This window comes from Leptodactylus fuscus, chromosome 1, assembly GCF_031893055.1.
Source record: "Leptodactylus fuscus isolate aLepFus1 chromosome 1, aLepFus1.hap2, whole genome shotgun sequence".
NCBI classification, from domain to species: domain Eukaryota; kingdom Metazoa; phylum Chordata; class Amphibia; order Anura; family Leptodactylidae; genus Leptodactylus; species Leptodactylus fuscus.
Genome location: NC_134265.1, coordinates 141,524,283 through 141,543,956, shown reverse-complemented (window position 1 = coordinate 141,543,956; position 19,674 = coordinate 141,524,283). Strand labels below are relative to the sequence as shown.

Genomic DNA, 19,674 nt, shown 5'->3' with positions numbered 1-19,674 from the left:
GGAATAGCCTTTCTAAAGGCTATGTGAGTATGTGCTTAGCTTAAAATGATAGAGACCCTTTAATTTTATGGTATTCACTGTGTGGTAAAAACATCACATTACCTTTATCTCGTTTTTGAAGGCTCCCAGTCCTTTCTTTACTATGTTCCTATTGAAGCTTACATGTGGTAGACATAAATATGCATATAGATTCATGATGTGAAAACTGAGCAGGTTGACTATAGGAAATAGTGTAGATCTATACATCAATTAAAATTTAAAAAAAGACTGCATGAGTTAATACCATCTATAACAAAATGACGTATATAATAAAAAATAGTCTACTTCCTTTCTCTTCTGCGTATATCACTATTGCTTTTTTTTGTACCATAGATCTGTTTGTATGTCCAGGTGACATACCAACATAATATCCCAGGGTAACAGGTCTATTACCCCTGGATGTTATGTTGGTATGTCACCTGGACAAAAGTTTTTGTTCTCTCTGCAATGTTCAGTATCTCATTTCTGCAGTTAGTGAGGTCTCTTCTAACATATGCAAGACCTTCAGTGGTAGGCTTGGATTAATAGTAAATATGGGAAAAGTAAATGGAGCTCACCTAGAAATAACTGTATCTATCAATACATTTACTGATCAATGCTTGAAATGTGTTACTGAATTTTAATGCAAGGAGGAAATTAAATCCGCTAATACTATCTTACATATATAAACCCGGGTAACTATAGAATAAGTTGCTACTTTTTCAAGACAAGTGTGTAAGTTCTTCTCACCTACTACTGACTCCAGTCAGACATCTTTATAATCAATATAACATTCTCTACTTTTCCATCCTCATCCCTGTCTAGTCTTTGTAAAATGTTCTTATAAGTAGTGCGTTTCATAGTTTTGCAAGCAAAATTAATTTCCTGCCCTTGTCCACCAGTCGTTGTTATCGGTTCATTGGAAAATAAAATGTCAAGGTCAGGCATTAACACACAGTAAAACTTTGCTTTCTTAGTACTTGAAGAAAAGTTGACATGTAATATATGATGCTGAACTTGATGGATGTGTTCCTCCTGCCATCGTTGTCGCAAAATGTGAAATACAGCAGCTTAATGTGAAATCCAAAGATAATTTTAAGGACTGTTTTCTACATCAAGACCTCCTCATTCAACTAATCTGCCCAGTGGTGTTTTGTTAGGTGACACTGACTTGCTTTTAACAAGCTGTATAAGAAAATGTGAAATATGTCTTGAGATGTTACTGGAAGAGAGTTATTGAACAGATTGTTGCAGTGATGTAAAAGCAAAATGACATAACAGTATCCTAAAGACTTTAACCATTGCTCTTCTACAACCAGTATTTTTGTTTCAGCCACTTCTACCCCTCAACATTATTATTATTGTTTTTATTTTAAAATCCTAAAATGTGTTCAGATTGCATCACCGCAAGAAATTGGATGTATTAGCATAACTTTATATACTTGTTTTGCTTTTAATATAGAAATGTAACTTGGCCAACGAAGATGGATTTTCTCAGCAAAGTGGAGTTGAAGCACCTGAGGATAGTGGTTGTTTAATAAGTCCAGTGGTTCACAAAGAGAAAAAATTACTTCAGGCCGGTGACACTATGTTTTTGGTGGGCGATACACCTAAAGTAATAAGAAAGTAAGTACAAATTGGTAAAAATTACAATATCTTAGGGTGCATTCACACTACGTACCATTGTCACCTTTGTTAATGTAGCTGTTGCAATAAGGTGGGAAATGGATACAGTGAAAGAAATAATAATTTGATCCCTCGCTGATTTTGTAAGTTTGCACACCGACAAAGATATGAACAGTCTATAACTTTAAGGGTAGATTAATATTAACAGTGAGAGATAGAATATCTAAAATAAATCCAGAGGATCACATTGTATACATTTTTATAAATTTATTTGCATTTTGCATAGAGAAATAAGTATTTGATCTCTCTGGCAAACAAGACTTAATACTTAGTGGCAAAACCCTTGTTGGCGTGCAGCAGTCAGATGTTTTTTGTAGTTGATGAGATTTGCGCACATGTCAGGAGGAATTTTGGTCCACTCCACATTGCAGATCATCTCTAAATCATTAAGGTTTTGAGGCTGTCGCTTGGCAACTCGGGACTTCAGCTTCCTCCGTTAGTTTTCTATTGGTGTAAGGTCTAAAGACTGGCTAGGCCACTCCATGATCTTAATGTACTTTTTGAGCCACTCCTTTGTTGCCTTGACTGTATGTTTTGAGTCTTTGTTCTCCTGGAAAACCCAGCCACGACCCATTTTTAATGTCCTGGTGAAGGGAAGGAGATTGTTACTCAGGATTTTACGGTGCATGGCTCCATCTATTGATTGATGGTGAAGTAGCCCTGTGCCCTTAGCAGAGAACCCCCCCCCCCCCCCCCCAAAAAAAAAAAAAAAAAAAAAAAAAACATAATGTTTCCACCTCCATGCTTGACAGTGGGGATGGTGTTCTTTGGGCCCTTTGGGCATTTCTCTTCCTTCCAAACACGGCGAGCTAATGCCAAAGAGCTCAATTTTTCTCTCATCTGACCACAGCACCTTCTCCCAGTCACTCTCAGAATCATCCAGATTGGTCAGATGAGACAAAATTTTTGCTCTTTAGCATTAACTCAACTCTCTGTGTTTGGAGGAAGAAAAATGCTGTCTATGACCCAAAGAACACCGTCCCCACTGTTAAGCATGTAGGTGGAAACATTATGTTTATGTTTCTCTGCTAAGGGCACAGGACTACTTTACTTCATCAATGGGAGAATGGATGGAGCCATGTACTGCAAAATCCTGAGCGACAACCTCCTTCCCTCCACCAGGACTTTAAAAATGGGTCGTGGCTGGGTCTTCCAACAGGACAATGACCCAAAACTTACAGCCAAGGCAACAGAGTGGCTCAAAAAGAAGCCCATTAAGGTCATGGATTTGGGGTTCTCCCAACTCAGCCCTTCAGCCAGGCTGTATGCAGTGTCTGCTTCTCACTTCCTGTATTTCTCTCTCTCCCCACCCCCACCTCTCTCCTGCTGAAGGAGTGTTGCTGTAGGAATTCTTCTTTTAGCCATGTGTCACCTCTGTATAAATAAACAGTATTGTGGCTAAACTTGCATCTTATTGCTTGCAGTGTGCTGTGATTCCAGCAAATTCATGAGCTATAAGCTCCCATCTCTTTGATTCAAAAATTGTAATTCCATGTAATATTATAGCACCAGAATGCAACTTGAATAAATAGCTTTTTAAGAGGAGTAATCTGGAGCAGTGCTTCTCAACCTTTTCAGGCAAAAGAAAAACATCCCAAAAATGTCCGACTTTTCAAGCGGACAGCAAAAACCTATATGTCGGGTTTTGCTGTCCGCTTGAAAAGTCGGACATCTTTGTGAATGGACAGTTAAGGACAGGCACGGACTGTAAAAGAACACACCCGATGTCCATTTAAAGCAATGCAAAATTGAACAGACTTTTGAACGGACATTAGCAGCGTACACTACCTGTCGGACACAGACGGTAGTGTGAACGCCCCCTAACACCGAAGTAGCAATCATTTATAAAAGTTAACAAAACAAGGCTTTGTTTGGAACCTTTCTCAACAATTGTCATGAGCCCCTTAGTGCCTTCACATGTAGTATAATGGCCTCATGTGTTATAATAGCCTCACATTTTGTTGAATGTACCCCTTATGTTACTTAATGGCTTTAACAGTGCCCCCATGTGTAATATTATGGCCCCCACACATAATATACACATAATATACAATGCCTCCACATATAATAGCCACCAAAGTGCCCCAACATATTATATAATGATCTGTCCCAGGTCTCAGCATTTCCTAATTCCATTCAGGAGGTTGGAAGATGCCCGAGGAGAATGGGGACTCGTGCTGGAGCCCAGGTAAAGTGAGTAAGTTTATATTTACTCATCTCCCCTGGGCCTCTGCTAATTATACTTAGGATTATAGTTGTAGTTAGGGGGTGGTAAAGCCCACAAACTACCATTTCAGGAGAGGGGGGATTTACTTATCTACATATACTGCAGATTAAAAAGGACCTTTCATGGTTTGGGGCACAGACTGTTCTATATACTGCTGGAAAGCCGACTGCGCTGAATTCAGCGCACTGTCGGCTTTCCCGATCTGTGCCCCGGATAAAGAGCTATCGGTACCGTAGCTCTTTACAGTCAGAAGGGCGTTCCTGACAGTCAGTCAGGTATGTCCTTCTTCAAAGCAGCGCCTATTGCGCTGTACGATGTGAGCGGGGAGGATCGCCCATTCCCCTTCTGATAATACTCGTCTATGGACGAGCACTGTGAGCAGAGGGAGGGGGCGTTCCTCCCCAGTCACACTGTACAGCGCAATAGGCGCTGCTGTGGAGAAGGACATACCTGACTGACTGTCAGGAACACCCTTCTGACTGTAAAGAGCTACGGTACCGGGACCAATAGCTCTTTACCCGGGGCACAGATCGGCTTTCCAGCAGTATATAGAACTGCCTGTGCCCCGGACCACGAAAGGTCCTCTTTAAGCACCACTGACCTAGAGGAGAAAAGGAAAAAAAAAAAACAGCATGTCTCACTTTCATCTAGTATGCGAGAAACATATTGCTTTTGTGTTAGGGATATCCCTGGGAAACCAACCAATGATGTCATCGAAGTTTCCGAATTAGTGGGTTATGGAAAAGGAAAGAAGACCCAAACCATCGACATTCACCTATAGAGTCTATAGATTGCTTATACTGACAAAAAATATTTCAATTAGCATGTGTCTGAATATTCAGTTTTCTAATGTAGTAATTAATTTATTTGTATAAAATGAGTGCTCATCTAGTATCCAGTGGAGGATTAGCTAATAATGTCAGTGACTGATGCGTTTTAGAAGGCAGGTTCTCCCAAGACCTATGAAATCTACACATTAGTAACAGCTACTCATATAACGTGTGATGGCAATAAAATGCAAAAAAGATACTAGAATGTGATTTGGTTTGTTCAGTTTTGTGACCAACAAGATAATTTTTACGCACCCAAAGCACTCATATTCCCGATCATCAGGTGCTAGTGACATTCCCTTGACTATACAGTACTTAAACACATTGTAACATTTTTTAAATTGATAATTCAGCCACTGATCATGTTTTATGATGTCACTGATGATGTCATATGCTTACTTTAAAGCAAACTTAGAATTTTTGCTGCCAAAATAACAATTTAGAAAGTAATGGAGACTATCCAAATATAAAAAATGCAATCAAACCTAACATTAACAACATACTGAGCTATGCATTTTAAAAGGACTAGAGAGTAGAGATGAGCGAACAGTGTTCTATCGAACACATGTTCGATCGGATATCAGGGTGTTCGCCATGTTCGAATCGAATCGAACACCGCGTGGTAAAGTGCGCCAAAATTCGATTCCCCTCCCACCTTCCCTGGCGCCTTTTTTGCACCAATAACAGCGCAGGGGAGGTGGGACAGGAACTACGACACCAGGGGCATTGAAAAAAATTGGAAAAAGTCATTGGCTGCCGAAATCAGGTGACCTCCATTTTAGACGAATAGTGGATTTCAAATCCGGGTCATATGAGAATGTGAACTTTGTGACTATGAGACAGGGATAGCTGTACAGGCAGGGATAGCTAGGGATAACCTTTATTTAGGGGGGAATGTTATTAAAAATAACTTTTTGGGGCTCTATCGGGTGTGTAATTGTGATTTTTGTGAGATAAACTTTTTCCCATAGGGATGCATTGGCCAGCGCTGATTGGCCGAATTCCGTACTCTGGCCAATCAGTGCTGGCCAATGCATTCTATTAGCTTGATGAAGCAGAGTGTGCACAAGGGTTCAAGCGCACCCTCGGCTCTGATGTAGCAGAGCCGAGGCTGCACAAGGGTTCAAGCGCACCCTCGGCTCTGATGTAGGAGAGCCGAGGGTGCACTTGAACCCTTGTGCACCCTCAGCTCTGCTACATCAGAGCCGAGGGTGCGCTTGAACCCTTGTGCACACTCTGCTTCATCAAGCTAATAGAATGCATTGGCCAGCGCTGATTGGCCAATGTATTCTATTAGCCTGATGAAGTAGAGCTGAATGTGTGTGCTAAGCACACACATTCAGCTCTACTTCATCGGGCTAATAGAATGCATTGGCCAGCGCTGATTGGCCAGAGTACGGAACTCGACCAATCAGCGCTGGCTCTGCTGGAGGAGGCGGAGTCTAAGATCGCTCCACACCAGTCTCCATTCAGGTCCGACCTTAGACTCCGCCTCCTCCGGCAGAGCCAGCGCTGATTGGCCGAAGGCTGGCCAATGCATTCCTATGCGAATGCAGAGACTTAGCAGTGCTGAGTCAGTTTTGCTCAACTACACATCTGATGCACACTCGGCACTGCTACATCAGATGTAGCAATCTGATGTAGCAGAGCCGAGGGTGCACTAGAACCCCTGTGCAAACTCAGTTCACGCTAATAGAATGCATTGGCCAGCGCTGATTGGCCAATGCATTCTATTAGCCCGATGAAGTAGAGCTGAATGTGTGTGCTAAGCACACACATTCAGCACTGCTTCATCACGCCAATACAATGCATTAGCCAGTGCTGATTGGCCAGAGTACGGAATTCGGCCAATCAGCGCTGGCCAATGCATTCTATTAGCCCGATGAAGTAGAGCTGAATGTGTGTGCTAAGCACACACATTCAGCACTGCTTCATCACGCCAATACAATGCATTAGCCAGTGTTGATTGGCCAGAGTACGGAATTCGGCCAATCAGCGCTGGCCAATGCATTCTATTAGCCCGATGAAGTAGAGCTGAATGTGTGTGCTAAGCACACACATTCAGCACTGCTTCATCACGCCAATACAATGCATTAGCCAGTGCTGATTGGCCGAATTCCGTACTCTGGCCAATCAGCGCTGGCTCTGCTGGAGGAGGCGGAGTCTAAGGTCGGACCTGAATGGAGACTGGTGTGGAGCGATCTTAGACTCCGCCTCCTCCAGCAGAGCCAGCGCTGATTGGCCGAATTCCGTACTCTGGCCAATCAGCACTGGCTAATGCATTGTATTGGCGTGATGAAGCAGTGCTGAATGTGTGTGCTTAGCACACACATTCAGCTCTACTTCATCGGGCTAATAGAATGCATTGGCCAGCGCTGATTGGCCGAATTCCGTACTCTGGCCAATCAGCACTGGCTAATGCATTGTATTGGCGTGATGAAGCAGTGCTGAATGTGTGTGCTTAGCACACACATTCAGCTCTGCTTCATCGGGCTAATAGAATGCATTGGCCAGCGCTGATTGGCCGAATTCCGTACTCTGGCCAATCAGCACTGGCTAATGCATTGTATTGGCGTGATGAAGCAGTGCTGAATGTGTGTGCTTAGCACACACATTCAGCTCTGCTTCATCGGGCTAATAGAATGCATTGGCCAGCGCTGATTGGCCGAATTCCGTACTCTGGCCAATCAGCACTGGCTAATGCATTGTATTGGCGTGATGAAGCAGTGCTGAATGTGTGTGCTTAGCACACACATTCAGCTCTACTTCATCGGGCTAATAGAATGCATTGGCCAGCGCTGATTGGCCAGAGTACGGAATTCGGCCAATCAGCGCTGGCTCTGCTGGAGGAGGCGGAGTCTAAGATCGCTCCACACCAGTCTCCATTCAGGTCCGACCTTAGACTCCGCCTCCTCCAGCAGAGCCAGCGCTGATTGGCCGAATTCCGTACTCTGGCCAATCAGCACTGGCTAATGCATTGTATTGGCGTGATGAAGCAGTGCTGAATGTGTGTGCTTAGCACACACATTCAGCTCTACTTCATCGGGCTAACAGAATGCATTGGCCAGTGCTGATTGGCCAGAGTACGGAATTCGGCCAATCAGCGCTGGCCAATGCATTCTATTAGCCCGATGAAGCAGTGCTGAATGTGTGTGCTTAGCACACACATTCAGCTCTACTTCATCGGGCTAATAGAATGCATTGGCCAGCGCTGATTGGCCGAATTCCGTACTCTGGCCAATCAGCACTGGCTAATGCATTGTATTGGCGTGATGAAGCAGTGCTGAATGAGTGTGCTTAGCACACACATTCAGCTCTACTTCATCGGGCTAATAGAATGCATTGGCCAATCAGCGCTGGCCAATGCATTCTATTAGCGTGAACTGAGTTTGCACAGGGGTTCTAGTGCACCCTCGGCTCTGCTACATCAGATTGCTACATCTGATGTAGCAGTGCCGAGTGTGCATCAGATGTGTAGTTGAGCAAAACTGACTCAGCACTACTAAGTCTCTGCATTCGCATAGGAATGCATTGGCCAGCCTTCGGCCAATCAGCGCTGGCTCTGCCGGAGGAGGCGAAGTCTAAGGTCGGACCTGAATGGAGACTGGTGTGGAGCGATCTTAGACTCCGCCTCCTCCAGCAGAGCCAGCGCTGATTGGCCGAATTCCGTACTCTGGCCAATCAGCACTGGCTAATGCATTGTATTGGCGTGATGAAGCAGTGCTGAATGTGTGTGCTTAGCACACACATTCAGCTCTACTTCATCGGGCTAATAGAATGCATTGGCCAGTGCTGATTGGCCAGAGTACGGAATTCGGCCAATCAGCGCTGGCCAATGCATTCTATTAGCCCGATGAATCAGTGCTGAATGTGTGTGCTTAGCACACACATTCAGCTCTACTTCATCGGGCTAATAGAATGCATTGGCCAGCGCTGATTGGCCGAATTCCGTACTCTGGCCAATCAGCACTGGCTAATGCATTGTATTGGCGTGATGAAGCAGTGCTGAATGAGTGTGCTTAGCACACACATTCAGCTCTACTTCATCGGGCTAATAGAATGCATTGGCCAATCAGCGCTGGCCAATGCATTCTATTAGCGTGAACTGAGTTTGCACAGGGGTTCTAGTGCACCCTCGGCTCTGCTACATCAGATTGCTACATCTGATGTAGCAGTGCCGAGTGTGCATCAGATGTGTAGTTGAGCAAAACTGACTCAGCACTGCTAAGTCTCTGCATTCGCATAGGAATGCATTGGCCAGCCTTCGGCCAATCAGCGCTGGCTCTGCCGGAGGAGGCGGAGTCTAAGGTCGGACCTGAATGGAGACTGGTGTGGAGCGATCTTAGACTCCGCCTCCTCCAGCAGAGCCAGCGCTGATTGGTCGAGTTCCGTACTCTGGCCAATCAGCACTGGCCAATGCATTTCTATGGGGAAAAGTTAGCTTGCGAAAATCGCAAACTGACAGGGATTTCCATGAAATAAAGTGACTTTTATGCCCCCAGACATGCTTCCCCTGCTGTCCCAGTGTCATTCCAGGGTGTTGGTATCATTTCCTGGGGTGTCATAGTGGACTTGGTGACCCTCCAGACACGAATTTGGGTTTCCCCCTTAACGAGTTTATGTTCCCCATAGACTATAATGGGGTTCGAAACCCATTCGAACACTCGAACAGTGAGCGGCTGTTCGAATCGAATTTCGAACCTCGAACATTTTAGTGTTCGCTCATCTCTACTAGAGAGTAAAGAAATTCCTTGTTTCTAAGAAGGTCACACTGTCAGGTTATGACTGAGGTCATATTTTTGGCAAATAAAAGGCAAAGTTTTCTTGGCAGCTTCATACCAAAACCAAACTGCAACTTGGTTTAGTAAGGCTACAGTGGTTCACATTTGCAATTCCTTAATCTCTTCCACCCCTCCAAAAAAAAACGCTACACTAAATAACTTAAAAAGTATTAAAACGTAAAATTATAATGACATAATTAGCGTTGTAATATTCCTACAAAACTGTGCCATAAATGTATACCATTATTTAGAATCCGTTTATATTGTAAAAAAAAAAAAAAAACTACTGCATGTTTAATGTCTTGTAGACAAAGTAAAACATTGATTTAAATAAAACCTGATCAGGGGGTGGGTGCGTTGTTTTTGTCGAGACCACCATCTAGGCATAGGCAGACTTTAAGGGAGTCTACCACCACGAAAACTGCTTTTAAACCACATACATGCTGTTGTAGGGCTGGTTAGTAGCATAGCAAACAGTGCAATTCTGCTACTGAAAAATTCAACTTTTATTCCATGTACAAATTAACTGTTGCATTTGAGCGGGTGGTTTAAAGTCAACTCCAGATCTTCTATCTGCTTAATTGAGAATGACTTTAAGAAGGGATTGCCCCCACCTGCCCAGTCTTTAAATCAATTGTCCAATTACTTTTGCTCCCATTAAAAACAGGGTGGCGCATGTTAAAGAGCTGAAACTTCTAAATCCTTCCTCCAATTATAATGTGAATACCCTCAAATGAAAGCTAAAAGTCCGGTCTTTATGTCCATGTCCATCATATAAACATAACTTTACTATGTTTTAGAAAACAAAACTTTTGTCATTGTCCAAATATGTATGGACCTAACTTTATCTCCCTCTCTCACTCTCACTCTCACTCTCTCTCTCTCTCTCTCTCTCTCTCGTATATACTGTGGCAGGGTTGGTAGGAAGAACATATATATTGTAATATATTGTGTGTATATATATATATATATATATATATATATATATATATATATATAGCATTATACAGTATATATCACACTATGGAGGGCCATTGGGAAGAACATTATATGGTTTGGTCACTAAAAATTGTGGTTTTGATTCAGTTTCACGCATATATATAGAGATTATATATATATATATATATATATATATATATATATATATATATATATATATATATATATATATATATATATATAGAGAGAGAGAGAGAGAGAGAGAGAGAGATTATATATATATATATATATATATATATATATATATACAGTCCTATGAAAAAGTTTGGGCACCCCTATGAATCTTAATCATTTTTAGTTCTAAATATTTTGGTGTTTGCAACAGCCATTTCAGTTTGATATATCTAATAACTGATGGACACAGTAATATTTCAGGATTGAAATGAGGTTTATTGTACTAACAGAAAATGCGCAATATGCATTAAACCAAAATTTGACCGGTGCAAAAATATGGGCACCTCAACAGAAAAGTGACATTAATATTTAGTACATCCTCCTTTTGCAAAGATAACAGCCTCTAGTTGCTTCCTGTAGCTTTTAATCAGTTCCTGGATCCTGGATGAAGGTATTTTGGACCATTTCTTTCTACAAAACAATTCAAGTTCAGTTAAGTTAGATGGTCGCCGAACATGGACAGCCCGCTCTCAAATGATCTGAAAACAAAGATTGTTCAACATAGTTGTTCAGGGGAAGGATACAAAACGTTGTCTCAGAGATTTAACCTGTCAGTTTTGCACTGTGAGGAACATAGTAAGGAAATGGAAGACCACAGGGACAGTTCTTGTTAAGCCCAGAAGTGCAGGCCAAGAAAAATATCAGAAAGGCAGAGAAGAAGAATGGTGAGAACAGTCAAGGACAATCCACAGACCACCTCCAAAGAGCTGCAGCATCATCTTGCTGCAGATGGTGTCACTGTGCATCGGTCAACTATACAGCGCACTTTGCACAAATAGAAGCTGTATGGGAGAGTGATGAGAAAGAAGCCGTTTCTGCACGTACGCCACAAATAGAGTTGCCTGAGGTATGCAAAAGCACATTTGGAGAAGCCAACTTCATTTTGGAAACAAAGATTGAGTAGTTTGGTTATAAAAAAAGGCGTTATGCATGGCGTCCAAAAAGAAACAGCATTCCAAGAAAAACACATGCTACCCACTGTAAAATTTGGTGGAGGTTCCATCATGCTTTGGGGCTGTGTGGCCAATGCCGGCACCGGGAATCTTGTTAAAGTTGAGGGTCGCATGGATTCCACTCAGTATCAGCAGATTCTTGAGAATAATGTTCAAGAATCAGTGACGAAGTTGAAGTTACGCCGGGGATGGATATTTCAGCAAGACAATGATCCAAAACACTGCTCCAAATCAACTCAGGCATTCATGCAGAGGAACAATTACAATGTTCTGGAATGGCCATCCCAGTCCCCAGACCTGAATATCATTGAACATCTGTGGGATGATTTGAAGCGGGCTGTCCATGCTCGGCGACCATCTAACTTAACTGAACTTGAATTGTTTGTCCAAAATACCTTTATCCAGGATCCAGGAACTGATTAAAAGCTACAGGAAGCGACTAGAGGCTGTTATCTTTGCAAAAGGAGGATCTACTAAATATTAATGTCACTTTTCTGTTGAGGTGCCCATACTTTTGCACCGGTCAAATTTTGGTTTAATGCATATTGCACATTTTCTGTTAGTACAATAAACCTCATTTCAATCCTGAAATATTACTGTGTCCATCAGTTATTAGATATATCAAACTGAAATGGCTGTTGCAAACACCAAAATATTTAGAACTAAAAATGATTAAGATTAATAGGGGTGCCCAAACTTTTTCATAGGACTGTATATATATATGTTTATTTAGACAGTGACCAATGATATTGTAATAGAAAATAAATAATAAGGAATGAACCTATTGTTAAAAAACAGCCATTTAGTAAGCATTACATTTTGCAATTATGAATTAAACTGTATTATCATTAAGTGTGTTTGTTTAAAGTTGGGAGGTTGGTTAGGTTTGATGTCATATTCATGCGCATATAAATGCTTTATGGTTCTAAAATGAATACAGCTCATGCTTGCATGAGATCTTGCCTGGATGGTTTTGAGCTATTGCTGTGGACTTTCATGGTACAGTGGGGCAAAAAAGTATTTAGTCAGTCACCAATAGTGCAAGTTCCACCACTTAAAAAGATGAGAGGCGTCTGTAATTTACATCATAGGTAGACCTCAACTATGAGAGACAAAATGAGAAAACAAATCCAGAAAATCACATTGTCTGATTTTGTAAGAATTTATTTGCAAATTATGGTGGAAAATAAGTATTTGTGCAGTAACAAAATTTCATCTCAATACTTTGTTATATATCCTTTGTTGGCAATGACAGAGGTCAAACGTTTTCTGTAAGTCTTCACAAGGTTGGCACACACTGTTGTTGGTATGTTGGCCCATTCCTCCATGCAGATCTCCTCTAGAGCAGTGATGTTTTGGGGCTGTCGCTTGGCAACACGGACTTTCAACTCCCTCCAAAGATTTTCTATAGGGTTGAGATCTGGAGACTGGCTAGGCCACTCCAGGACCTTGAAATGCTTCTTACAAAGCCACTCCTTCGTTGCTCTGGCGGTGTGCTTTGGATCATTGTCATGTTGAAAGACCCAGCCACGTTTCATCTTCAATGCCCTTGCTGATGGAAGGAGGTTTGCACTCAAAATCTCACGATACATGGCCCCATTCATTCTTTCATGTACCCGGATCAGTCGTACTGGCCCCTTTGCAGAGAAACAGCCCCAAAGCATGATGTTTCCACCCCCATGCTTTACAGTAGGTATGGTGTTTGATGGATGCAACTCAGTATTCCTTTTCCTCCAAACACAAAAAGTTGTGTTTCTACCAAACAGTTCCAGTTTGGTTTCATCAGACCATAGGACATTCTCCCAATACTCTTCTGGATCATCCAAATGCTCTCTAGCAAACTTCAGACGGGCCCGGACATGTACTGGCTTAAGCAGTGGGACACGTCTGGCACTGCAGGATCTGAGTCCCTGGCGGCGTAGTGTGTTACTGATGGTAGGCTTTGTTACATTGGTCCCAGCTCTGTGCAGTTCATTCACTAGGTCCCCCCGCGTGGTTCTGGGATTTTTGCTCACCATTCTTGTGATTATTTTGCATGGAGCCCCAGATCGAGGGAGATTATCAGTAGTCTTGTATGTCTTCCATTTTCTAATTATTGCTCCCACAGTTGATTTCTTCAATCCAAGCTGGTTGCCTATTGCAGATTCAGTCTTCCCAGCCTGGTGCAGGGCTACAATTTTGTTTCTGGTGTCCTTTGACAGCTCTTTGGTCTTCACCATAGTAGAGTTTGGAGTCTGACTGTTTGAGGGTGTGCACAGGTGTCTTTTTATACTGATAACAAGTTTAAACAGGTGCCATTACTACAGGTAACAAGTGGAGGAAAGAGGAGACTCTTAAAGAAGAAGTTACAGGTCTGTGAGAGCCAGAAATCTTGATTGTTTGTAGGTGACCAAATACTTATTTTCCACCATAATTTGCAAATAAATTCTTACAAAATCAGACAATGTGATTTTCTGGATTTGTTTTCTCATTTTGTCTCTCATAGTTGAGGTCTACCTATGATGTAAATTACAGACGCCTCATCTTTTTTTTTTTTTTTTTTTAACATTAAAGTTTATTAAGATTTTTCAATAAGGTGTACAAACAAAAAAAAAGGGAAAAAGGGGGGGGGGAGGGGGGAAAGACGGGAAAACAATGGGAATGAGAAGAGGAGAAACGAGGTCGGGGAGGGGAAAACGGGAAACGGCAGTCTCTGACGCAGCAGAGTCAAAACGTAGCAATTTCAGTCAAGGAAACTTAACAATTGTAAAAAGGCAAAAAGAACTTTCAAAAGAAGTACATAATAAAAGCTGTGAACAGCAACACGAAAACATAGCTAGAAACTGTTGGAAAGCTAGAGAAAGAGAAGCAAGTAAAGATATCAAAAGGTAAAACAAAATAGACATCACAGTGGTACCGAGGGGAAGAGAGCGCGGAAATCTGAAGAGTAATAGAACATGTTCCACAAAAGCCAAGTCTGGTGGTGAAGTCTGTCATCAGGGCGAAGCTGGGCCAGCATATCCTCCATCGTACGGAGATAAAGGAGCTCCTTAAGCCAGGAAAGAAGCGTGGGGGGAGTCTGGGATTTCCACAACCTCGGGATAACAGACCTCGCCGCTACTAACATAAACCACAGAAGTTTGCGGATAGGTTTCCTGAACTTACGGGAAAAAAGGGAGAGAAGCAGAGGAGCCGGATCGTCCTCCAGCACGACTCCAGTGACCTGTGAGATAACCTGCCTCACCCCAGACCAAAAAGGACGAAGAAGGGGGCAGCCCCACCAGACATGGGCCATCGTGCCACGATCGGAGAGACACCTCCAACACCGATCAGATGTGGAGGGATAGATATTATGGAGCAAAGTCGGGACCCTGTACCATCTAGAGAGAATCTTGTAATTAGTTTCCTGAGCCTTACAGGAGATGGAAAATTTATGGCACATATTAAAGGCCAAAGACCAAGCCTCCGGTGGGAAAGTCACCCCCAACTCCCTCTCCCATCCCCTCACAAAGGGCGGCAGGCCATCCTCAAGATCCTCTAGTAGAAAAGCGTATAGAAGGGAGACCGTATGCCCCGTAGGGGAAACAGAGAGACAAAGACGCTCCAATGGCAGAAGAGGTCTATGAACATCATGAGAGCGCTTCAAGGACAAATAGAAGTGTGATAATTGGGAATAGTGCCAATGCGCGGCCACAGAGTCAGGCCTGGATACGCAGGATAATAAGTCCGAGCGAGGGAGGAGAGCAGCAGCAGATGTAACATCTTTAAATCGGAGGAGAGGACGGACAGGGGGACGTTCTAGGAAAGGGGAGTCAAATGCTGCCGGAAAGTCTGGGTTGCCCGAGATCGGAGTCAGGGGTCCATCGTTTCGGAAAAGTTTCCGCATGTCACCATAGAGTCGACATACACCCATAGTTTGGCGAGCGACAAAAGGAAGCAAATAGGGCTTACCCAGTAGTTCTTGTGGAGCCAGGGAATTGCCGTGAGAGAGATTGGACTCAGAGACTCTTCCAGGGTGACCCAGAGCTTGGAACCGGAGGCATGATGCCAATCGAGAATACGCGTGGCGACCGCCGCGAGGAAATATTTAGAACAGTCAGGGACCGCTAGGCCCCCCCTTCTCTTGGACCGAGACAGGGTACTCCGCGCAATGCGAGGGGGTTTAGACGACCAAATAAATCTACAAAAAGCCTGCCTGACCGAGCTGAAAAATGAGCCTCTCATCTTTTTAAGTGGTGGAACTTGCACTATTGGTGACTGACTAAATACTTTTTTGCCCCACTGTATGTGGAGGAATAAGGGAAGAGAAGGAGAGAAAAACAGAGAGGTTGATGTCCTCTTGTCAGCACTGGCTGTTCTTACACTAAACATAATCAAAACTTTTCACATATGTGATCGGGAGACGGTTTACAAGTCCTAAGAGGTATATGGTCTTCATTAACATTGAGAAGCATTTACAAGTAAAAAAAGACTTGCATCTAACAAAGTGTAGTGAAAAGTTTACAAATGTTTGGGTATATTTCATAATGGATGTACTGCTAACAAAATATTTTTATGTATTCTTCAGTTTTACTTGGCCAAAGCAATTTTTAGTCAACTAATATGGTTTGCAGAAATCTGCAAGTGCACACACATAGACATATGGATCTGCAGTATCTGTAAGAATCATATACAAGTATGATTTCTGTTCACTTTCACAGGCTTGATTTATAATGGACACAGGGAAGCGCATATACAGAAATGGTTAACCATGATGCTTAAATATATGTCCCAAGTGTAGAAAGGTTATTAGGATCAAAGAACAGCAGAAGTACAAAAATACCATGCATTCATAAAACATCACCTCATACGTAAAACTTCATAACTTGTCATAACATAATTCTTTTTGAAGCCATTGCGCAAAATTAAAGATGTATACACTTTGTTTTTCTCAGGGCCGGTTTCCCACAACAGTAATACACCTATATTTTAGGTTTCTTTATTACGGCTCCAAAACATTTGGGCCCCCACTATTCTACTAAACTTAGACCAAGGTTCTAACTCAAATCTTATGAAATCTGACTGTTGGCCTATCTGAAATGCATCTCTCCTGGACAATGCCAGAGAAGTGTGTTGGCTGTAGTCTAGCAGTTGTATAATACAAACTTTTCTTTATATTTTGTAGGAGACATTTTGAGCAAATGGTGGCGTATTTCAATATGGCTTCTGCAGAGGAGCTTGCTCATCAACTTGTCAGGGTAAAATCACACGTGAGACAAGACATGCTTAGAGAATTTTACACAAAAAGATATTCTGAAGTAAAAGATCTGTACCCAAGTCAAGTTCCTTCAACTACAAGTGGACAAAAGGAAAGCAAATCGAAGGACAAAAATAAAGTAATCAAAAAGATAAGAAAAAAGACTTCATCTCCAAAGTACGCAAAAAGGAAATACAAATCTGTTGGTGTAGAGAGTAGTGATGACGGTGAACAGCCAAATGAAATTAATATGACAAACAAGGATCATCTCAAGGCCAGGAGGAATACAGAACCGTCTCTAAATATGTCCATGGAAAATTGTAGTAATTACCAGGAAAGTAAACATTGTGTGCATACAGACTTGATAGAGACAGGGCCTGGTACAAGCTTTCCCAAAGAAGTCAACTATGTCACAGAAGGCCACTTGTCAAAACATGAAAATCGGCCGGGAATAAAGAAGAGAGACTTTGTTGCTGACTTACTTGGTGACACATCTATACTCAATGATCTTTTTAGCTCTCAGAGTAATCGGTCTACTGTTCCTCCAATACCTTCCCAATGTGAACCTGCTGTAACCAAACCAAGGCATCGTTCTAAAGACTTCTGGGATATTCTTAGTGAACAAAATGATGAAAGTATTAACAGACTCACCGACTTGTCTGTAATTAAAAAAGCTTGTGAGACTTCAGTTTTACCTTCAGTGTCTAAGAAGGACAACTGGAATGACTCACTTTGGATAAAGAACGAAAAGTTTTTGTGGAGGAAGAGTGAAAATACAGACTGAGACTGCACCCAAATTCGGCTTATTAATCTGTACTTTCTTTATTTTACTGTAAATGAATATATGACCAGCATGATTAAAGGGGTTGTACACTATTTTAATGGTGACAGTTCCGTTTTGGTATTGTAATGTGGAGTTTGTCACTTAAACAAGCATTCCCATTTGGGGTGTTTTGGAATATCCACAGAATATACCAGAAGTGTCTGATTGATGTGTGTCACACTCCTTGGACTCATCTATTTAAACAAATTAGGTCCCCTGACCTCTAAACTACCCCCACCCTCTATAGCCACTGGCAGTCATGTATGACTCTCTGTATTCATTTCTATAAGACCTGAGACCCTTCATTGGACATTTATGGTATATCCAATAAGTGGAGCCTTTTTCTTTCCAATGTTATACAACACCTTCTGATTGTCTAAGAGTCCATTTTGCAAAAACATATTTTCACTCAAAAATAGCCTACAAACATTTTATTGTTTAATTAGTTTATTAAGAAAATGTCGACTTTTCCCCCCTATTCTCTCCCCTGAGATCATTTTTTTTGTTCTGTGTGATACAATGGTACATGTTCCCCTCTAGGTGTTATGTCTATGTTTATACTGTAATTATGTAATATGCACAAGCAGCGTATATGTAGTTTACATTACAGGGAGGGTGACACCTCCCCTAAACATATTCAAGTGTTACAACTGTATTGCAGAGCTCATTACAATGATACACATCATACCTTTGTTATGTTTGTCACTTTTGTACATTTAAAAAAAAACAAAAACCTTTATCTTATGCAAGTGGGGGTAGTTGGTGAAACGGGGAACGAGCCTCTAGCTCCCTGGACAACTGCTCTTGCTACTCAGGTGCAATGGGTGAAGTCATAACATTAAAGAGGGTCAACTCCCTCTACACAGGCAGGAGATGACTGGAGTTAGAGCAACAAGAAGTGTTCCAGGGAGCTGACAGTCCTCCCCAGTGCACCAATTGCCTCATTTGCATAACATTTTTAAGTTGTAGGTTTTTTTTGGAATCTATCAATGTGACGTGTAATAAATGTATGTTGTTTGTTACTGCAGTGTGCTCTGTAACACGATGAAAGCAGTTGAAAATTCTTGGAAGACGTTATAGACTCCTTTTAGCCACTTCTGGCTATAACATATATATTTATATATTTTCCTTTGAATTATTCACATAATTCCGTTTTGTTTTTTTCTGGTCATTAAAAAGGTTTTATTTTTAGGTTTTTATTTTTACATGTTTTTTCTATATCTGAGAAAATCTAAACAAAAAAGAAGAGGAAATGTCTTTTTCATATTTTTCATGTTTTGGGTTTTTTTTAGTTCTACTAAAAAAGAATTAATAATGCGCTCTCTCCATTATGGTAATTTTTATGTAAGTGACAATTATTGTTGTGTCGATGGAGGCTGATCAGGAACATGGGTGTGGTTATGGCGTGGGGGTTTTTATTGCATTTTTATTTTTATTTTTTTACACATTTACGCCAGGTTCATACTACCGTTTGGATTTCCGTTCTTCAGGTTTGCTTGTTGCCTTGGCTGCATGCTTTGCGTCATTGTCCTGCTGGAAAACCCAGCCACTACCCATTTGTAATACTCTGGTAGAGGGAAGGAGGTTGTCACTCAGGATTTTTCGGTACATGGCTCCATCCATTCTCCCATTGATGCAGTGAAGTAGTTCTATGCCCTTAGCAGAGAAATACCCCCAAAACATGATGTTTCCACCCCCATGCTTGACAGTGGGGACAGTGTTCTTTTGAGTTAATGCCAAAGAGCTCAATTTTTGTCTCATCTGACCACAGCACCTTCTCCCAATAACTCTCAGAATCATCCAGATTGATCAGATGGGACAAAAATTGAGCTCTTTGGTTCTTTGTAGCTGTGAACACAGAGATTGGGAAGGAATGGACAGTATTAAACTGCAGTAACAGTTTACCCCCTTCTTCTGCAGCTGCATTTTTGTGCATCTGCTAAACCGCAATGACGCATATATACGTTG

General features: G+C 41.9%; 1 protein-coding gene across 1 annotated transcript in view; it reads left to right on the top strand.

The window, feature by feature from the left end:
- The window catches only part of ERCC6L2 (ERCC excision repair 6 like 2), a 104,206-nt gene extending 85,879 nt beyond the window's left edge, over positions 1 to 18,327 (top strand). The window contains exons 19-20 of the mRNA XM_075277705.1: positions 1,481 to 1,644; positions 16,812 to 18,327. Coding sequence (XP_075133806.1) covers positions 1,481 to 1,644; positions 16,812 to 17,667 — 1,020 coding nt within the window. The 3' untranslated portion in view covers positions 17,668 to 18,327. The remainder of the gene's footprint in view (positions 1 to 1,480; positions 1,645 to 16,811) is intronic.
- The last annotated feature ends 1,347 nt before the right edge of the window (positions 18,328 to 19,674 follow it).